General features: G+C 48.1%; 1 protein-coding gene across 2 annotated transcripts in view; it reads right to left on the bottom strand.

The window, feature by feature from the left end:
* The window catches only part of si:dkey-33c12.4 (uncharacterized protein LOC560112 homolog), a 68,723-nt gene that overhangs the window by 21,450 nt on the left and 28,729 nt on the right, over nucleotides 1–18,544 (bottom strand). Inside the window, exons 8-14 of one of the 2 annotated variants that reach the window (XM_055911087.1) lie at nucleotides 15,141–15,428; nucleotides 14,944–14,998; nucleotides 14,598–14,688; nucleotides 8,977–9,118; nucleotides 8,017–8,121; nucleotides 6,491–6,581; nucleotides 5,399–5,618 (exon numbers count right to left, since the gene is read on the bottom strand). In XM_055911087.1, the coding sequence (XP_055767062.1) occupies nucleotides 5,399–5,618; nucleotides 6,491–6,581; nucleotides 8,017–8,121; nucleotides 8,977–9,118; nucleotides 14,598–14,688; nucleotides 14,944–14,998; nucleotides 15,141–15,428 (992 nt within the window). The remainder of the gene's footprint in view (nucleotides 1–5,398; nucleotides 5,619–6,490; nucleotides 6,582–8,016; nucleotides 8,122–8,976; nucleotides 9,119–14,597; nucleotides 14,689–14,943; nucleotides 14,999–15,140; nucleotides 15,429–18,544) is intronic. The other variant, XM_055911088.1, reaches the window with a different exon arrangement.

Below are 18,544 nucleotides of genomic sequence, written 5' to 3'. Positions count from 1 at the left end.
ACAGGGCTCGACAGAGTAACAGGGCTCGACAGAGTAACAGGGCTCGACAGAGTAACAGGGCTCGACAGAGTAACAGGGCTCGACAGAGTAACAGGGCTCGACAGAGTAACAGGGCTCGACAGAGTAACAGGGCTCGACAGTGTAACAGGGCTCGACAGAGTAACAGGGCTCGACAGAGTAACAGGGCTCGACAGAGTAACAGGGCTCGACAGAGTAACAGGGCTCGACAGAGTAACAGGGCTCGACAGAGTAACAGGGCTCGACAGAGTAACAGGGCTCGACAGAGTAACAGGGCTCGACAGAGTAACAGGGCTTGACAGAGTAACCATTCATAATAGATGTGGGCCACACACAAAGTCAAGTACGTATGAGCAAACGTGCATGTTGTAATTTATAACAAAAAAAATTGCTGTCGTAGCTATTCTCTAAGTATTTCTGCTGTTTCATTGCTGGTATCTAATCACAAAAAAAAACTACAAATCCCACACAGCTATCCCACCTCATGCAGCAACAGTACCTTGGGGGGGGGGGGAAGGAACACAGGCAATTTACCTGCCAGTCTACTGAAGTGTGATTGTCATTGTGTTCCCTAGGCTATTTAAAATGGTGTTGTTCACACACTTCGTTGTTTTTCAATGTTAGTTTGAGCTTGTTCAACTGCTAACCAAGAGACTGACAAGACTTCCGAGTAATACCGTTACCACGGTAACCTCACGCCCTTAATTAAAGGGCCAGCTGAAATATTTGGGGGGGGGGGGTACATTGTGCTAGATTGAGCACGAAACACTCCACAAACTGTTTTCATGAACTCTTGACATTTCTAATCATAAAAACACCTCTTTATCAACGAGTTCCACATCCCAACCCTCAGCCTCTCCCACCTGTCTCCAGTTAAACATCCCAACCCTCAGCCCCTCCCACCTGTCTCCAGTTCCACATCCCAACCCTCAGCCCCTCCCACCTGTCTCCAGTTCCACATCCCAACCCTCAGCCCCTCCCACCTGTCTCCAGTTCCACATCCCAACCCTCAGCCCCTCCCACCTGTCTCCAGTTCCACATCCCAACCCTCAGCCCCTCCCACCTGCCTCCAGTTCCACATCCCAACTCTCAGCCCCTCCCACCTGTCTCCAGTTCCACATCCCAACCCTCAGCCCCTCCCACCTGTCTCCAGTTCCACATCCCAACCCTCAGCCCCTCCCACCTGTCTCCAGTTCCACATCCCAACCCTCAGCCCCTCCCACCTGTCTCCAGTTCCACATCCCAACCCTCAGCCCCTCCCACCTGTCTCCAGTTCTACATCCCAACCCTCAGCCCCTCCCACCTGTCTCCAGTTCTACATCCCAACCCTCAGCCCCTCCCACCTGTCTCCAGTTCCACATCCCAACCCTCAGCCCCTCCCACCTGTCTCCAGTTCTACATCCCAACCCTCAGCCCCTCCCACCTGTCTCCAGTTCCACATCCCAAACCTCAGCCCCTCCCACCTGTCTCCAGTTCCACATCCCAACCCTCAGCCCCTCCCACCTGTCTCCAGTTCCACATCCCAACCCTCAGCCCCTCCCACCTGTCTCCAGTTCCACATCCCAACCCTCAGCCCCTCCCACCTGTCTCCAGTTCCACATCCCAACCCTCAGCCCCTCCCACCTGTCTCCAGTTCCACATCCCAACCCTCAGCCCCTCCCACCTGTCTCCAGTTCCACATCCCAACCCTCAGCCCCTCCCACCTGTCTCCAGTTCCACATCCCAACCCTCAGCCCCTCCCACCTGTCTCCAGTTCCATATCCCAACTCTCAGCCCCTCCCACCTGTCTCCAGTTCCACATCCCAACCCTCAGCTTCCCTCAGCCCCTCCCACCTGTCTCCAGTTCCACATCCCAACCCTCAGCCCCTCCCACCTGTCTCCAGTTCCACATCCCAACTGTCAGCTTCCCTCAGCCCCTCCCACCTGTCTCCAGTTCCACATCCCAACCCTCAGCCCCTCCCACCTGTCTCCAGTTCCACATCCCAACCCTCAGCCCCTCCCACCTGTCTCCAGTTCCACATCCCAACCCTCAGCCCCTCCCACCTGTCTCCAGTTCCACATCCCAACCCTCAGCCCCTCCCACCTGTCTCCAGTTCCACATCCCAACCCTCAGCCCCTCCCACCTGTCTCCAGTTCCACATCCCAACCCTCAGCCCCTCCCACCTGTCTCCAGTTCCATATCCCAACTCTCAGCCCCTCCCACCTGTCTCCAGTTCCACATCCCAACCCTCAGCTTCCCTCAGCCCCTCCCACCTGTCTCCAGTTCCACATCCCAACCCTCAGCCCCTCCCACCTGTCTCCAGTTCCACATCCCAACTGTCAGCTTCCCTCAGCCCCTCCCACCTGTCTCCAGTTCCACATCCCAACCCTCAGCCCCTCCCACCTGTCTCCAGTTCCACATCCCAACCCTCAGCCCCTCCCACCTGTCTCCAGTTCCACATCCCAACCCTCAGCCCCTCCCACCTGTCTCCAGTTCCACATCCCAACTGTCAGCTTCCCTCAGCCCCTCCCACCTGTCTCCAGTTCCACATCCCAACCCTCAGCCCCTCCCACCTGTCTCCAGTTCCACATCCCAACCCTCAGCCCCTCCCACCTGTCTCCAGTTCCACATCCCAACCCTCAGCTTCCCTCAGCCCCTCCCACCTGTCTCCAGTTCCATATCCCAACCCTCAGCTTCCCTCAGCCCCTCCCACCTCTCTCTGCTGGACACCCTCTTTCTATGCACCATTAACTATGCTGTGATGTTTAACCAAAAATTTCAATCTAAGCGAATAGAATCCACAGATTGCGAGTTGAAGATAACTACTTTTACTAAGAGTGTTAGTATATTAGTAATTGACTGACCCGGTCTCTCCAGATCTCCTAACAGTACTATTTATAGGGTCAATTTCAGATTAATGCTATGAATTTTCAGCCATTCCTGAACCTGAGACCAGAAACAGGCTACCTGAGGGCAATACCAAAATAAATGGTCTAATGATTCTGTTTCCTCACAACAAAATCTGCAGAGCTTCGATGATTTTATGCCCCAAATATTCAACATTTTGTTGGGGGCAAGAATTCTATATAATCATTTTAGCTGAAAAGCACATCTTGAATCTTGCGTCATTTTATATATCAACTCACACACCCTGTACCATGGAATCGGTGCATCAAAAATCTCTTCCAAACTATTTTGAAATCTGTATGGCACAGTTGTCAACATCCTGGTCCTCAAATGAAACTGGTATACTTTCCTATTTATGCTATTTTTAATCCTCCGCCAGTTTTGATCCTTTATATTGGGCAGACAGACCAGTTCCCTGCCTCCTCCCGCTGCCACCTGCCTCCTCCAGTTAGATCCTTTATATTGGGCAGACAGACCAGTTCCCTCCCTCCTCCAGTTTTGATCCTTTATATTGGGCAGACAGACCAGTTCCCTGCCTCCTCCAGTTTTGATCCTTTATATTGGGCAGACAGACCAGTTCCCTGCCTCCTCCAGTTAGATCCTTTATATTGGGCAGACAGACCAGTTCCCTGCCTCCTCCATCCTGGTCCTTTATATTGGGCAGACAGACCAGTTCCCTTCCTCCTCCCGCTGCCACCTGCCTCCTCCAGTTTTGGGGTAATGTTGTAATCAATTGGTTGAACTCTTGGATTGAGGAGACCTTCCCGTACAATTCTGATAACTCCATGAAGTACATAACTCTACCATTCCAATTTACAATATAATTTAAAATCAAAATGCCCTTTTCAAACATCTTTCCCATAAATACAGGTATTTTATCAAACAGCACATTGAGTTCGGTCATAATATTTGTAAACTTTTCAGGGGGATGAAATTGAAATTGTAGCCAGCTCTGCAATGCTTTTTTGAAAAAGAGAGTTACTTTGAAAAAAGTATAATTTTTAATTAATCGAAAATGAGACATGGCAATCTGCACAGAGGCAAAAAGGCAATTTTTAAACAATGGATGAGCTTTTCTTAGTAATCTACTTGAGAACCATTTAGGATACAAGTAAAACTGTTGAATGAGTGAAATCTTTCAGAGAGAGGTTTAGTGCTTTTATATTTAATAATCTCAACCCACCCAATTCATATTCATTATGAAGATAGACACGCTGTAATTTGTCTGGTTTAGCGTCCCAGATAAAGCTAAAAAATATATAGTCATATGATTTGAAAAACGAATCATCAGGCGATGATCCAATACGTAGTATTGTACACTTAACATAATTAGGTTTTAGTCCAGAGAGTACAGAAAAGTTATCTAGATCTCTAATGAGACATTGCAGGGATATAGCTTGCAGACTTTATATAAAATTTGGACAACTTTGTCTTTAAGCCTTGGATTTCTAATCCTCGAATGTTGTTATTGGATCTGATTTTAATAGCTAGCATTTCGATGGCCATAACGAATAGATATGGTGACAGTGGACACCCTTGTTTAACTCCTCTTGACAATTCAAAACTGAGAAGTAGCCGTTATTTACTAATTTTACACCTGGGGTTCGTATACATTACTTTTACCCATTTTATAAGAGAATCACCAAAATTGAAAAAAATCCAGGCATTTATAAATAAAATCCAGTCTTACTTTATCAAATGCCTTTTCAAAATCCGCTATAAATACCATTCCTGGCTTCTTAGATGTTTCATGATGTTCTATTATTTCTAGTAGTTGTCGTATATTATCTCCAATGTATCGTCCATGTAAAAAACCTGGTAAAACCCTTTTAATTATTAGTGCTTTGCATTTTGCTAGTATTTTTGCATCACAACATTGAAGTGTAAGGGGCCTCCAGTTTAAATTTTTTTGATAGACCGGGTCTTTATATTTGCCATCTGTGTCTTGTTTTAATAACAGAGAAATCAGACCTTCCTGCTGAGTACCTGACAGACTACCATTTCTATAGGAGTAGTTAATACAATCTAACAATGGAGCTTTAAGCATATCAAAAAAGGCTCTAGTTATGATCTTCATGCCTTAAAGTAATATGGACTTGGTATTTTACCAAATAGGGCTATCTTCTGTATACCACCTCTAACTTGTCACAACACAACTGATTGACTCAAACGCATTAAGGAAAGAAATTCCACAAATTATCTTTTAACAAGACACACCTCTTAATTGAAATGCATTCCAGGTGACTACCTCATGAAGCTGGTTGAGAGAATGCCAAGAGTGTGTAAAGCTGTCATCAAGGTAAATGATGGCTACTTTGAAAAATATATTGTAATTTGTTTAACACTTTTTTGGTTACTACATGATTCCATATGTGTTATTTCATAGTTCTGATGTCTTCACTATTATTCTACAATGTAGAAAATAGTACAAATAAAGAAAAACCTCTTGAATGAGTAGGTGTATCCAAACTTTTGACTGGTACGGTATCTCACCTTGTGCTCCCTCCCGGTGCAACGTGGTGTACAGGGCCTGGGATAGGGGATCTGCGTTCCGGGCCTGGGGTAGTGGATCTGGGTTTAGGGCCTGGGGTAGTGGATCTGGGTTTAGGTCTTGTTTGGAGGTGAGGTTTAGGCCTGGGGCCCACTCCCTCCCACGTCGCACTGTCCTCTGTGAAGGTGGCAGCCGCAGGAAAGTCATTACTACCATATTCATCTATGGGGAGACACACACCGAGAGAGAGCGAGAGACACACACACAGAGAGACAGACAGAGACACCAAGAGAGAGCGAGAGAGAGACACAGAGAGAGAGACAGACACACACAGAGAAAGAAAGACACACACACAGAGATGGGGAGACACACACACAAAGAGAGAGAGAGACACACACACACACAGAGAGAGAGAGACACACACACACACAGAGAGAGAGAGAGATACACATACAGAGAAAGAGACAGACAGACACAGATACACCGAGAGAGAGCGAGAGCGAGACAGAGACACACACAGAGAAAGAGACAAGAGATACCGAGAGAGAGACACACAGAAAAAGAGACAAGAGACACCGAGAGAGCGAGAGACACACAGAGAAAGAGAGACACACACACAGAGAAAGAGACAGACAGACAGAGAGAGAGCGAGAGCGAGACAGAGACACACACACACACACACACACAGAGAGAGCGACAGAGAGACAGAGACACACACAGAGACACCGAGAGACACACACACACAGAGAGAGAGAGGTTATAATACCAGATATTCAAAACGTGTTATCTTTATAAATTGGGGGACATTAACAGTAGCCTGATTCACAGATCGGTTTGTGCCGTCGCATTGTCACTTAGCATATTGGCAAGACAGCACAAACTGATGTGGGACTAGTCTCGTTGTTTACTCTCAGTACTCTCGGTGTCTGGTCCCGTGTGGCTCAGTTGGTAGAGCATGGCGCTTGCAACGCCAGGGTTGTGGGTTCAATTCCCACGGGGGGACCAGGATGAATATGTATGAACTTTCCAATTTGTAAGTCGCTCTGGATAAGAGCGTCTGCTAAATGACTTAAATGTAAATGTAAAATGTTTACCTTCAATACCAGACAGGACATTAAGCGCCTTCTCAAAGTCTCCATGGGCAATCAGCGCATCAGAGCTCTGCTCACGCGTAAATCCCATTTCCTAGGATAAGAAAAACATCACACATTCAAATCAGCACCTTAGAGAGAGAAGTTATAATACGGTTATGTGTTGGGCAGACCGCACCACTCTCTGGAGAGCCCTGCGGTTGCAGGCGGTGCAGTCATTCATTAGTCAACTAAGTAGGTACACAAGCGTGCACACACACATCTATGCAGGTGGAAAGAGAGAGACCGAAGATATTATATGAATCTTATTTAATGACACCCTATGGGCAGGTAATGGAAGAGATGCTGCACAACAGAAAGCATTATAAACTGGAATAGATGTTGACCGAATGAATTCAGAGGGCTGAGAAACAACTGGAACCAGGACTTCAGGAAACAGCAGAGGGAGCACCCCCCCTATCCTCATCGACGAGAACGCAGTGCAGGTGGAAAACGTCAAGTTCCTCGGCGTACACATCACGGACAATCTGAAATCGTCCACCCACACAGACAGTGTGGTGAAGGAGGCGTAACAGCGCTTCTTCAACCTCAGGAGGCTGAAGAATTTTGGCTTGGCACCTAAAACCCTGACAAACTTTTACAGATGCATAATTGAGAGCATCCTGTTGGGCTGTATCACATTCTGGTACGGCAACTGCACCGCCCGCAACCACAGGGCTCTCCAGAGGGTGGTGTGGTCTGCCCAACGCATCACCACTTTAATAAATTGGAACACTAGTCACTTTAATAATGTTTACATATTTTGCATTACTCATTTCATATGTATATAATGTATTCTATCCTACTGTATCTTAGTCTGTCGCTCTGACATTGCACACCCAAATATTTATATATTCTAAATTCCATTCCATTACTTTAGATGTGTGTGTATTGTGAAATTGTTAGATATTACTGCACTGTTGGAGCTAGAAACACAAGCATTTCGCGACACCCACAGTAACATCTGCTAAACACGTGACTAATAAAGTTTGATTGTTTTGATGTTGACAGAATGAATGAAGGTTCACAGTTAAGAACATTTATCAAAAGGAAACTTTTAATTGAGGCAACAAAAAAACAGAAAAAATGTAAACAATTTTGGAAAAAGCCAGTTTAAGAGGAAAGGAGCAAAGAGAAATGTTAGGGAGATGTGGTTCCATCAACTTTCAGTTTGATAAAGGGTGGCTACCTTCAAGAATCTAAAATATATTTATTTTTTTGGTTACTACATGATTCCATATGTGTTATTTCATAGTTGTGATGACTTCACTATTATTCAACAAATGTAGAAAAAAATTATAATAATTTAATTTAAATTTATAGTCCAAACTTTGGACTGGTACTATATGTTTTGATGTACGCTGGCCCTTTTCAAATAAACGTAATAATTGTAATGTAGGTGAAACGAGATATAGATTTTCTTTCTACCTACGTAGAACATGTAGTAATATTATAATATATGTTATATTAAAAGAGGCTTCCGTACATACCATCAGCATCATGATCTGAACCTGCACCAACTCCTGAGCAGCATCTGAACACAAACTGTCCTGCTTTAATACCTCCTTATAGGTCTGGCATGCCTCAAAGTACCTCTGGACAGAGAGAGAGAGAGGGTGGACAGAGAGAGAGAGAGGGTGGACAGAGAGAGAGAGAGGGTGGACAGAGAGAGAGAGAGGGTGGACAGAGAGAGAGAGAGGGTGGACAGAGAGAGAGAGAGGGTGGACAGAGAGAGAGAGAGGGTGGACAGAGAGAGAGAGAGGGTGGACAGAGAGAGAGAGAGGGTGGACAGAGAGAGAGAGAGGGTGGACAGAGAGAGAGAGAGGGTGGACAGAGAGAGAGAGAGGGTGGACAGAGAGAGAGAGAGGGTGGACAGAGAGAGAGAGGGTGGACAGAGAGAGAGAGGGTGGACAGAGAGAGAGAGGGTGGACAGAGAGAGAGAGGGTGGACAGAGAGAGAGAGGGTGGACAGAGAGAGAGAGGGTGGACAGAGAGAGAGAGGGTGGACAGAGAGAGAGAGGGTGGACAGAGAGAGAGAGGGTGGACAGAGAGAGAGAGAGGGTGGACAGAGAGAGAGAGAGGGTGGACAGAGAGAGAGAGAGGGTGGACAGAGAGAGGGAGGGTGGACAGAGAGAGGGAGGGTGGACAGAGAGAGAGAGGGTGGACAGAGAGAAGGTGGACAGAGAGAGGGAGGGTGGACAGAGAGAGGGAGGGTGGACAGAGAGAGAGAGGGTGGACAGAGAGAGAGAGGGTGGACAGAGAGAGAGAGAGGGTGGACAGAGAGAGAGAGAGGGTGGACAGAGAGAGAGGGAGGGTGGACAGAGAGAGAGAGGGTGGACAGAGAGAGGGAGGCAGCATAGTGAGATTGACAAACATTACACAAAGAGAGGAAATAAAATCCTGAAGTTGAATTGCATAAAGTATTATTATCATTATAATAATGTTGTGTACCTTGAGTCCAGACAGAGCCTTCCCCTTCCTGTATAGTCCTTTAATCCAACCAGGCTCCATGGACAGGGCCAGATTGGCATCACTCAAGGCCCGATCATACTGCTGCATCTTCTCATAACAAAAGGACCGGTTCCCAAACAGCCTACAACAGGACATCAGGGCTGTGTTCAGAAAACGTCAAGAGTAGCCTAGCGCCCTGTTAGCCTAGCGCCCTGTTAGCCTAGCGCCCTGTTAGCCTAGCGCCCTGTTAGCCTAGCGCCCTGTTAGCCTAGCGCCCTGTTAGCCTAGCGCCCTGTTAGCCTAGCGCCCTGTTAGCCTAGCGCCCTGTTAGCCTAGCGCCCTGTTAGCCTAGCGCCCTGTTAGCCTAGCGCCCTGTTAGCCTAGCGCCCTGTTAGCCTAGCGCCCTGTTAGCCTAGCGCCCTGTTAGCCTAGCGCCCTGTTAGCCTAGCGCCCTGTTAGCCTAGCGCCCTGTTAGCCTAGCGCCCTGTTAGCCTAGCGCCCTGTTAGCCTAGCGCCCTGTTAGCCTAGCGCCCTGTTAGCCTAGCGCCCTGTTAGCCTAGCGCCCTGTTAGCCTAGCGCCCTGTTAGCCTAGCGCCCTGTTCGCCTAGCGCCCTGTTCGCCTAGCGCCCTGTTCGCCTAGCGCCCTGTTAGCCTAGCGATATTCACACCACTCAACATAACACATGGAATAAAAGTGCATCAGATGGCTGATTTGATGTTTGTAAAGGCAGTGATCTGGCCGCAGGAATATACATGATGATCTGAAGTCTAGTAGTATGGGGGGGAAACCCATCTTTCATTTTCAGTTAAACGCACACCCCGCTATCTCCCAAACGCACGCCGCTATCTCCCAAACGCACGCCGCTATCTCCCAAACGCACGCCGCTATCTCCCAAACGCACCCCGCTATCTCCCAAACGCACCCCGCTATCTCCCAAACGCACCCCGCTATCTCCCAAACGCACCCCGCTATCTCCCAAACGCACCCCGCTATCTCCCAAACACACCCGCTATCTCCCAAACACACCCCGCTATCTCCCAAACACACCCCGCTATCTCCCAAACACACCCCGCTATGTCCCAAACACACCCCGCTATGTCCCAAACACACCCCGCTATCTCCCAAACACACCCCGCTATGTCCCAAACACACCCCGCTATCTCCCAAACACACCCCGCTATCTCCCAAACACACCCGCTATCTCCCAAACACACCCCGCTATCTCCCAAACACACCCCGCTATCTCCCAAACACACACCGCTATCTCCCAAACACACACAGATCCTAACTTTTTTTTAAATGATGCACCCAACATAATGTAAGGAGAAACAGAAAAATACGTGATATTTTGGTTTACGTCGGGCCTCTGTGAACCCGACCTTTGAAGCACATCTTTTTGAGTAGCAGTCATTTTTCCTGCTCCATCCAAATGTGTGCCTATATAGCCTAGACCAGAGATGGGTAACTTTGATGTGGGTAGAGGACAAGCAATGGCTCGTGGGTCGGCGTCGGTGTAGTCAGAGCCTGGCCTTTATTCACCAATATAAAAAACGTTAGCTGACATGGGCTCAATGACAGTCAGGTTTCAATATAACCTTTCTATGCCAGTAAAGTACATGTGGGACAGAAAATGTCACGACAGGACTGTTGGAAACTAAATGCGCTAGACGAGGATCGTTTTTGTATCGGTCAAGTTAATGTGAGAAATTATAACCATTGTATCGAAGTAAACTTGGGAGTCACCCGATGATATGGTTTGAGGTCCTCCCGCTACGACTCAGGAAACCACGCCGTTTTTTTAGACTGCATAAGAAAATAAAGTGATGAACTTCCCAGGGTGGTGAAAGTGCACGGTGATGAGCTAGATACTCTTACCAATAAATATTTTGGGCTACCGAATGGCGCAGCGGTCTAAGGCACTGCATCTCAGTGCTAGAGGCGTCACTACAGACCCTGGTTCGATTCCAGGAGTGTATCACAACCAGCCGTAAATTGGGAGTCCCATAGGGCGGCGCACAATTGGCCCAGCATCGTCCGGGTTTGGCCGTCATTGTAAATAATAATTTGTTCTTAACCGACTTGACAAGTGAAATAAGTAAAAAATTGAGGGTATTATTCTGTTGAAATGATGATCGATGCTTGACTGCAGTTTGATCTCGCCATTATCCATAATAAATCTCATCATGCAGGTAACCAGCACTGTACAGCACTCGTGCCAAAAGTCGGCACATTCGCTATATAAAGCTACATTTTTTTGTGGCAAAACCACCAGTAGAGTTGAAAATGCAATCCATTTAACTTCTTTATTTTATTCAGTACCAGTCAAAAGTTTGGACACCTACACATTCCAGGGTTTTTCTTTATTTTGACTATTTTCTACATTGTAGAATAATAATGAAGACATCAGAACTATGAAATAACACATATGAAATCATGTAGTAACCAAAAAAAAGTGTTAAACAAATTACAATATATTTTATATTTGAGTTCTTCAAAGTAGCCACCCTTTGCCTTGATGACAGCTTTGCACACTCTTGGCATTCTCTCAACTAGCTACATGAGGTAGTCACCTGGAATGCATTTAAATTAACAGGTGTGCCTTGTTAAAATGTCTTCCCTCTTAAGGGGAACTCCTGTAGGAACTCCTTCTGACTGTTGGAAAAGCATTCCAGGTGAAGCTGGTTGAGAGAATGCCACGAGTGTGCAAAGCTGTCATCAAGGCAAATGGTGGCTACTTTGAAGACACAAAAATATATTTTGATATATTTTGTTTTAACACATTTTTTGGTTACTACATGATTCCATATGTGTTATTTCATAGTTGTGATGTCTTCAATATTATTCTACAATGTAGAAAATAGTAAAAATGAAGAAAAACCTTGGAATGTGTAGGTGTCCAAACTTTTGACTGGTACTGTATATATATATATACAGTATATATATCGCAAAAGGTATTTTAATGTGTACTACGTCAACACGCACATAATTGTATTCTTAAGTCAATTTGTTGGAAAATGTGCATATTGTTTTTATGCCGATTTTGGAATATTCGCAGGAAATTCAGTCGCCGAATGGAGAAACCTAGATGGCGACTGACAGAGAAAAACTCCTAATGCTCAACCACATTTCAAAATGGCACCTTGTGTTATATTCCACTATTCTAACAATAATAATTGTTTTGGGAAATTGACCCCGCCGACGTACAAATGGAGGGCCGTGGGCCGCTGTCAAATGACCAGGTTGTTAGCTAGCTAGCTAGGTAGGTCACATGACAGAACAACGGTGTTTGTTATCAAACCAATCATTAGCGGCCCAGAATCCCTTTAAAACTGCCCTCGACATGGTTTGTGAAATTATATCAAATGCAAATCAGCGCGAAAAATGAAAGGTAATTGGTTGGAGCCGTTTTCTGTGTCGTACAGCTGCGAGCACGCCTGTTGCCGAGCTGCGAGCACGCCTGTTGCCGAGCTGCGAGCACGCCTGTTGCCGAGCTGCGAGCACGCCTGTTGCCGAGCTGCGAGCACGCCTGTTGCCGAGCTGCGAGCACGCCTGTTGCCGAGCTGCGAGCACGCCTGTTGCCGAGCTGCGAGCACGCCTGTTGCCGAGCTGCGAGCACGCCTGTTGCCGAGCTGCGAGCACGCCTGTTGCCGAGCTGCGAGCACGCCTGTTGCCGAGCTGCGAGCACGCCTGTTGCCGAGCTGCGAGCACGCCTGTTGCCGAGCTGCGAGCACGCCTGTTGCCGAGCTGCGAGCACGCCTGTTGCCGAGCTGCGAGCACGCCTGTTGCCGAGCTGCGAGCACGCCTGTTGCCGAGCTGCGAGCACGCCTGTTGCCGAGCTGCGAGCACGCCTGTTGCCGAGCTGCGAGCACGCCTGTTGCCGAGCTGCGAGCACGCCTGTTGCCGAGCTGTGCACAATTTTCCACTTCTGCCACTCAGAGATTGCATGACAGCAAAACACGCAGACTGGCACGTGCTTTCGGTTCCAACAGGCGATGAAATTATACAATGTATCAACTTTGCTCCCGCTGCGTTTTAACAGATGACTCATCAGGGACTTACTCCCGTTTGATATCAATGCCAAATTATATCTTAAAAACTGATGGAGGAACAGATGAGCAGGAAGAGCCGACGGAGAAGCAGGAGTGAGCGCTGGTAGGGGGGGATGCGAGCGCTGGATGTGAGCGCTGGTAGGGGGGGATGTGAGCGCTGGATATGAGCGCTGGTAGGGGGGGATGTGAGCGCTGGTAGGGGGGGATGCGAGCGCTGGATGTGAGCGCTGGTAGAGGGGGATGTGAGCGCTGGTAGGGGGGGATGCGAGCGCTGGTAGGGGGGGATGTGAGCGCTGGTAGGGGGGGATGTGAGCGCTGGTAGGGGGGATGTGAGCGCTGGTAGAGGGGGATGTGAGCGCTGGTAGGGGGGGATGTGAGCGCTGGTAGAGGGGGATGTGAGCGCTGGTAGAGGGGGATGTGAGCGCTGGTAGAGGGGGATGTGAGCGCTGGTAGGGGGGGATGCGAGCGCTGGTAGGGGGGGATGTGAGCGCTGGTAGAGGGGGATGTGAGCGCTGGTAGGGGGGGATGTGAGCGCTGGTAGAGGGGGATGTGAGCGCTGGTAGAGGGGGATGTGAGCGCTGGTAGAGGGGGATGTGAGCGCTGGTAGGGGGGGATGTGAGCGCTGGTATGGGGGATGTGAGCGCTGGTAGGGGGGATGTGAGCGCTGGTAGAGGGGGATGTGAGCGCTGGTAGGGGGGGATGTGAGCGCTGGTAGGGGGGGATGTGAGCGCTGGTAGAGGGGGATGTGAGCGCTGGTAGGGGGGGATGTGAGCGCTGGTAGATGGGGATGTCTAGTTGTGCACTAGACAGGGAACAGGGAGGCATTTCAGCATAGAGTTGTGCACTAGACAGGGAACCAATTTCAGCATAGAGTTGTGCACTAGACAGGGAACAGGGAGGCATTTCAGCATAGAGTTGTGCACTAGACAGGGAACCATTTCAGCATAGTGTTGTGCACTAGACAGGAAACCATTTCAGCATAGACTTGTGCACTAGACAGGAAACCATTTCAGCATAGAGTTGTGCACTAGACAGGAAACCATTTCAGAATAGAGTTGTGCACTAGACAGGAAACAGGGAGCCATTTCAGCATAGAGTTGTGCACTAGACAGGAAACAGGGAGCCATTTCAGCATAGAGTTGTGCACTAGACAGGAAACCATTTCAGCATAGACTTGTGCACTAGACAGGGAACCATTTCAGCATAGAGTTGTGCACTAGACAGGGAGCCATTTCAGCATAGAGTTGTGCACTAGACAGGGAGCCATTTCAGCATAGAGTTGTGCACTAGACAGGGAACCATTTCAGCATAGAGTTGTGCACTAGACAGGGAACAGGGTGCCATTTCAGCATAGAGTTGTGCACTAGACAGGGAGCCATTTCAGCATAGAGTTGTGCACTAGACAGGGAACCATTTCAGCATAGAGTTGTGCACTAGACAGGGAACCATTTCAGCATAGAGTTGTGCACTAGACAGGGAACAGGGAGCCATTATGGATGCAGATCACAGTAATTTACTCATATCATACATAAGCCGAGTGCCAACCGAGTGTCATTGCCTTTTATACTCACTTAAATTCTGTAGGATTGTGTTTAATAGCGTCAGTGAAATACTTGACTGCCATTTCCAACTGGCCACAGGCTGCGAACTGGTTTCCTATGACTGGGGAGAGGAGAGAGAGACTTAAAGCCTGACACTTGTAGTTTACACTACGGGACATGAGCCACCGAAGTGCTTTGATGTTTCAGATCAGTAAGAGGTTGGATGTGTCCCAAATGGCCCTAATCCCTATAAAAGTGCATTACTTTTGAGCTAAGCCCTATGGGCCCTGGTGCACTGTATAGGGTACAGCTTGGCATTTGGGACACACACGTTTGTGATTTGATATTACTGACGTGAATGCGAGTTAGGACTTACGGGCGAGCTCTGTGCTTCTTTTAAGAATATCGTCAACATTGGCCTCCGCCTTTTTCTAAATGGGACGCATAGGTGTCAGTTAGTACGTCACAGTGCAGGAGGTCTACGGCGTCACACTACAGACCGACCGTACTAAACAGACGTAGGACATGCATAATCAACATAATCAGAAAGTTTTATTTCTTTTTCAAAATCACCTCCTTTTTCCTGACTATAACCTCCTGCCGTTCCTTCTCCTGCTGCCGTTCCTTCTCCTGCTGCCGTTCCTTCTCCTGCTGCTGTTCCTTCTCCTGCTGCCGTTCCTTCTCCTGCTGCCGTTCCTTCTCCTGCTGCCGTTCCTTCTCCTGCTGCCGTTCCTTCTCCTGCTGCCGTTCCACAACTGGCTCCTGGATAATCATTTTCTTCTCTGGTTTGGGGTTCTGCTCTAGTTGTCGTTTAGCAATACAAGCAGCCGTAGAGATGAAGCAGCTACTCATAACCAACTCCTGTATGGGGACAGATCCAAGATGGAGGAGCAGTTACACACTAGAAGCAGCTACTCATATCCAACTCCTGTATGGGGACAGATCCAAGATGGAGGAGCAGTTACACACTAGAAGCAGCTACTCATATCCAACTCCTGTATGGGGACAGATCCAAGATGGAGGAGCAGTTACACACTAGAAGGAGCTACTCATATCCAACTCCTGTATGGGGACAGATCCAAGATGGAGGAGCAGTTACACACTAGAAGCAGCTACTCATATCCAACTCCTGTATGGGGACAGATCCAAGATGGAGGAGCAGTTACACACTAGAAGGAGCTACTCATAACCAACTCCTGTATGGGGACAGATCCAAGATGGAGGAGCAGTTACACACTAGAAGCAGCTACTCATATCCAACTCCTGTATGGGGACAGATCCAAGATGGAGGAGCAGCTACACACTAGAAGCAGCTACTCATATCCAACTCCTGTATGGGGACAGATCCAAGATGGAGGAGCAGTTACACACTAGAAGCAGCTACTCATATCCAACTCCTGTATGGGGACAGATCCAAGATGGAGGAGCAGTTACACACTAGAAGGAGCTACTCATAACCAACTCCTGTATGGGGACAGATCCAAGATGGAGGAGCAGTTACACACTAGAAGCAGCTACTCATATCCAACTCCTGTATGGGGACAGATCCAAGATGGAGGAGCAGTTACACACTAGAAGGAGCTACTCATAACCAACTCCTGTATGGGGACAGATCCAAGATGGAGGAGCAGTTACACACTAGAAGCAGCTACTCATATCCAACTCCTGTATGGGACAGATCCAAGATGGAGGAGCAGTTACACACTAGAAGCAGCTACTCATAGATAACTCCTGTATGGGGACAGATCCAAGATGGAGGAGCAGTTACACACTAGAAGCAGCTACTCATAACCAACTCCTGTATGGGGACAGATCCAAGATGGAGGAGCAGTTACACACTAGAAGCAGCTACTCATATCCAACTCCTGTATGGGGACAGATCCAAGATGGAGGAGCAGTTACACACTAGAAGCAGCTACTCATATCCAACTCCTGTATGGGGACAGATCCAAGATGGAGGAGCAGCTACACACTAGAAGCAGCTACTCATATCCAACTCCTGTATGGGGACAGATCCAAGATGGAGGAGCAGTTACACACTAGAAGCAGCTACTCATATCCAACTCCTGTATGGGGACAGATCCAAGATGGAGGAGCAGTTACACACTAGAAGCAGCTACTCATATCCAACTCCTGTATGGGGACAGATCCAAGATGGAGGAGCAGTTACACACTAGAAGTAGCTACTCATATCCAACTCCTGTATGGGGACAGATCCAAGATGGAGGAGCAGTTACACACTAGAAGCAGCTACTCATATCCAACTCCTGTATGGGGACAGATCCAAGATGGAGGAGCAGCTACACACTAGAAGCAGCTACTCATATCCAACTCCTGTATGGGGACAGATCCAAGATGGAGGAGCAGTTACACACTAGAAGCAGCTACTCATATCCAACTCCTGTATGGGGACAGATCCAAGATGGAGGAGCAGTTACACACTAGAAGCAGCTACTCATATCCAACTCCTGTATGGGGACAGATCCAAGATGGAGGAGCAGTTACACACTAGAAGCAGCTACTCATATCCAACTCCTGTATGGGGACAGATCCAAGATGGAGGAGCAGCTACACACTAGAAGCAGCTACTCATATCCAACTCCTGTATGGGGACAGATCCAAGATGGAGGAGCAGCTACACACAAGAAGGAGCTACTCATATCCAACTCCTGTATGGGGACAGATCCAAGATGGAGGAGCAGCTACACACTAGAAGCAGCTACTCATATCCAACTCCTGTATGGGACAGATCCAAGATGGAGGAGCAGTTACACACTAGAAGCAGCTACTCATATCCAACTCCTGTATGGGGACAGATCCAAGATGGAGGAGCAGCTACACACAAGAAGCAGCTACTCATATCCAACTCCTGTATGGGGACAGATCCAAGATGGAGGAGCAGTTACACACTAGAAGCAGCTACTCATATCCAACTCCTGTATGGGGACAGATCCAAGATGGAGGAGCAGTTACACACTAGAAGCAGCTACTCATATCCAACTCCTGTATGGGGACAGATCCAAGATGGAGGAGCAGTTACACACTAGAAGCAGCTACTCATATCCAACTCCTGTATGGGGACAGATCCAAGATGGAGGAGCAGTTACACACTAGAAGGAGCTACTCATATCCAACTCCTGTATGGGGACAGATCCAAGATGGAGGAGCAGTTACACACTAGAAGCAGCTACTCATATCCAACTCCTGTATGGGACAGATCCAAGATGGAGGAGCAGTTACACACTAGAAGCAGCTACTCATATCCAACTCCTGTATGGGGACAGATCCAAGATGGAGGAGCAGTTACACACTAGAAGCAGCTACTCATATCCAACTCCTGTATGGGGACAGATCCAAGATGGAGGAGCAGCTACACACTAGAAGCAGCTACTCATATCCAACTCCTGTATGGGGACAGATCCAAGATGGAGGAGCAGTTACACACTAGAAGCAGCTACTCATATCCAACTCCTGTATGGGGACAGATCCAAGATGGAGGAGCAGTTACACACTAGAAGCAGCTACTCATATCCAACTCCTGTATGGGGACAGATCCAAGATGGAGGAGCAGTTACACACTAGAAGCAGCTACTCATATCCAACTCCTGTATGGGGACAGATCCAAGATGGAGGAGCAGCTACACACTAGAAGCAGCTACTCATAGATAACTCCTGTATGGGGACAGATCCAAGATGGAGGAGCAGCTACACACTAGAAGCAGCTACTCATATCCAACTCCTGTATGGGGACAGATCCAAGATGGAGGAGCAGTTACACACTAGAAGCAGCTACTCATATCCAACTCCTGTATGGGGACAGATCCAAGATGGAGGAGCAGTTACACACTAGAAGCAGCTACTCATATCCAACTCCTGTATGGGGACAGATCCAAGATGGAGGAGCAGTTACACACTAGAAGCAGCTACTCATATCCAACTCCTGTATGGGGACAGATCCAAGATGGAGGAGCAGTTAC

The sequence above is a fragment of the Salvelinus fontinalis genome, unplaced genomic scaffold (genome assembly GCF_029448725.1).
Source record: "Salvelinus fontinalis isolate EN_2023a unplaced genomic scaffold, ASM2944872v1 scaffold_0045, whole genome shotgun sequence".
Classification (NCBI taxonomy): Eukaryota; Metazoa; Chordata; class Actinopteri; order Salmoniformes; family Salmonidae; genus Salvelinus; species Salvelinus fontinalis.
This window is presented reverse-complemented; position numbering and strand designations above follow the sequence as displayed.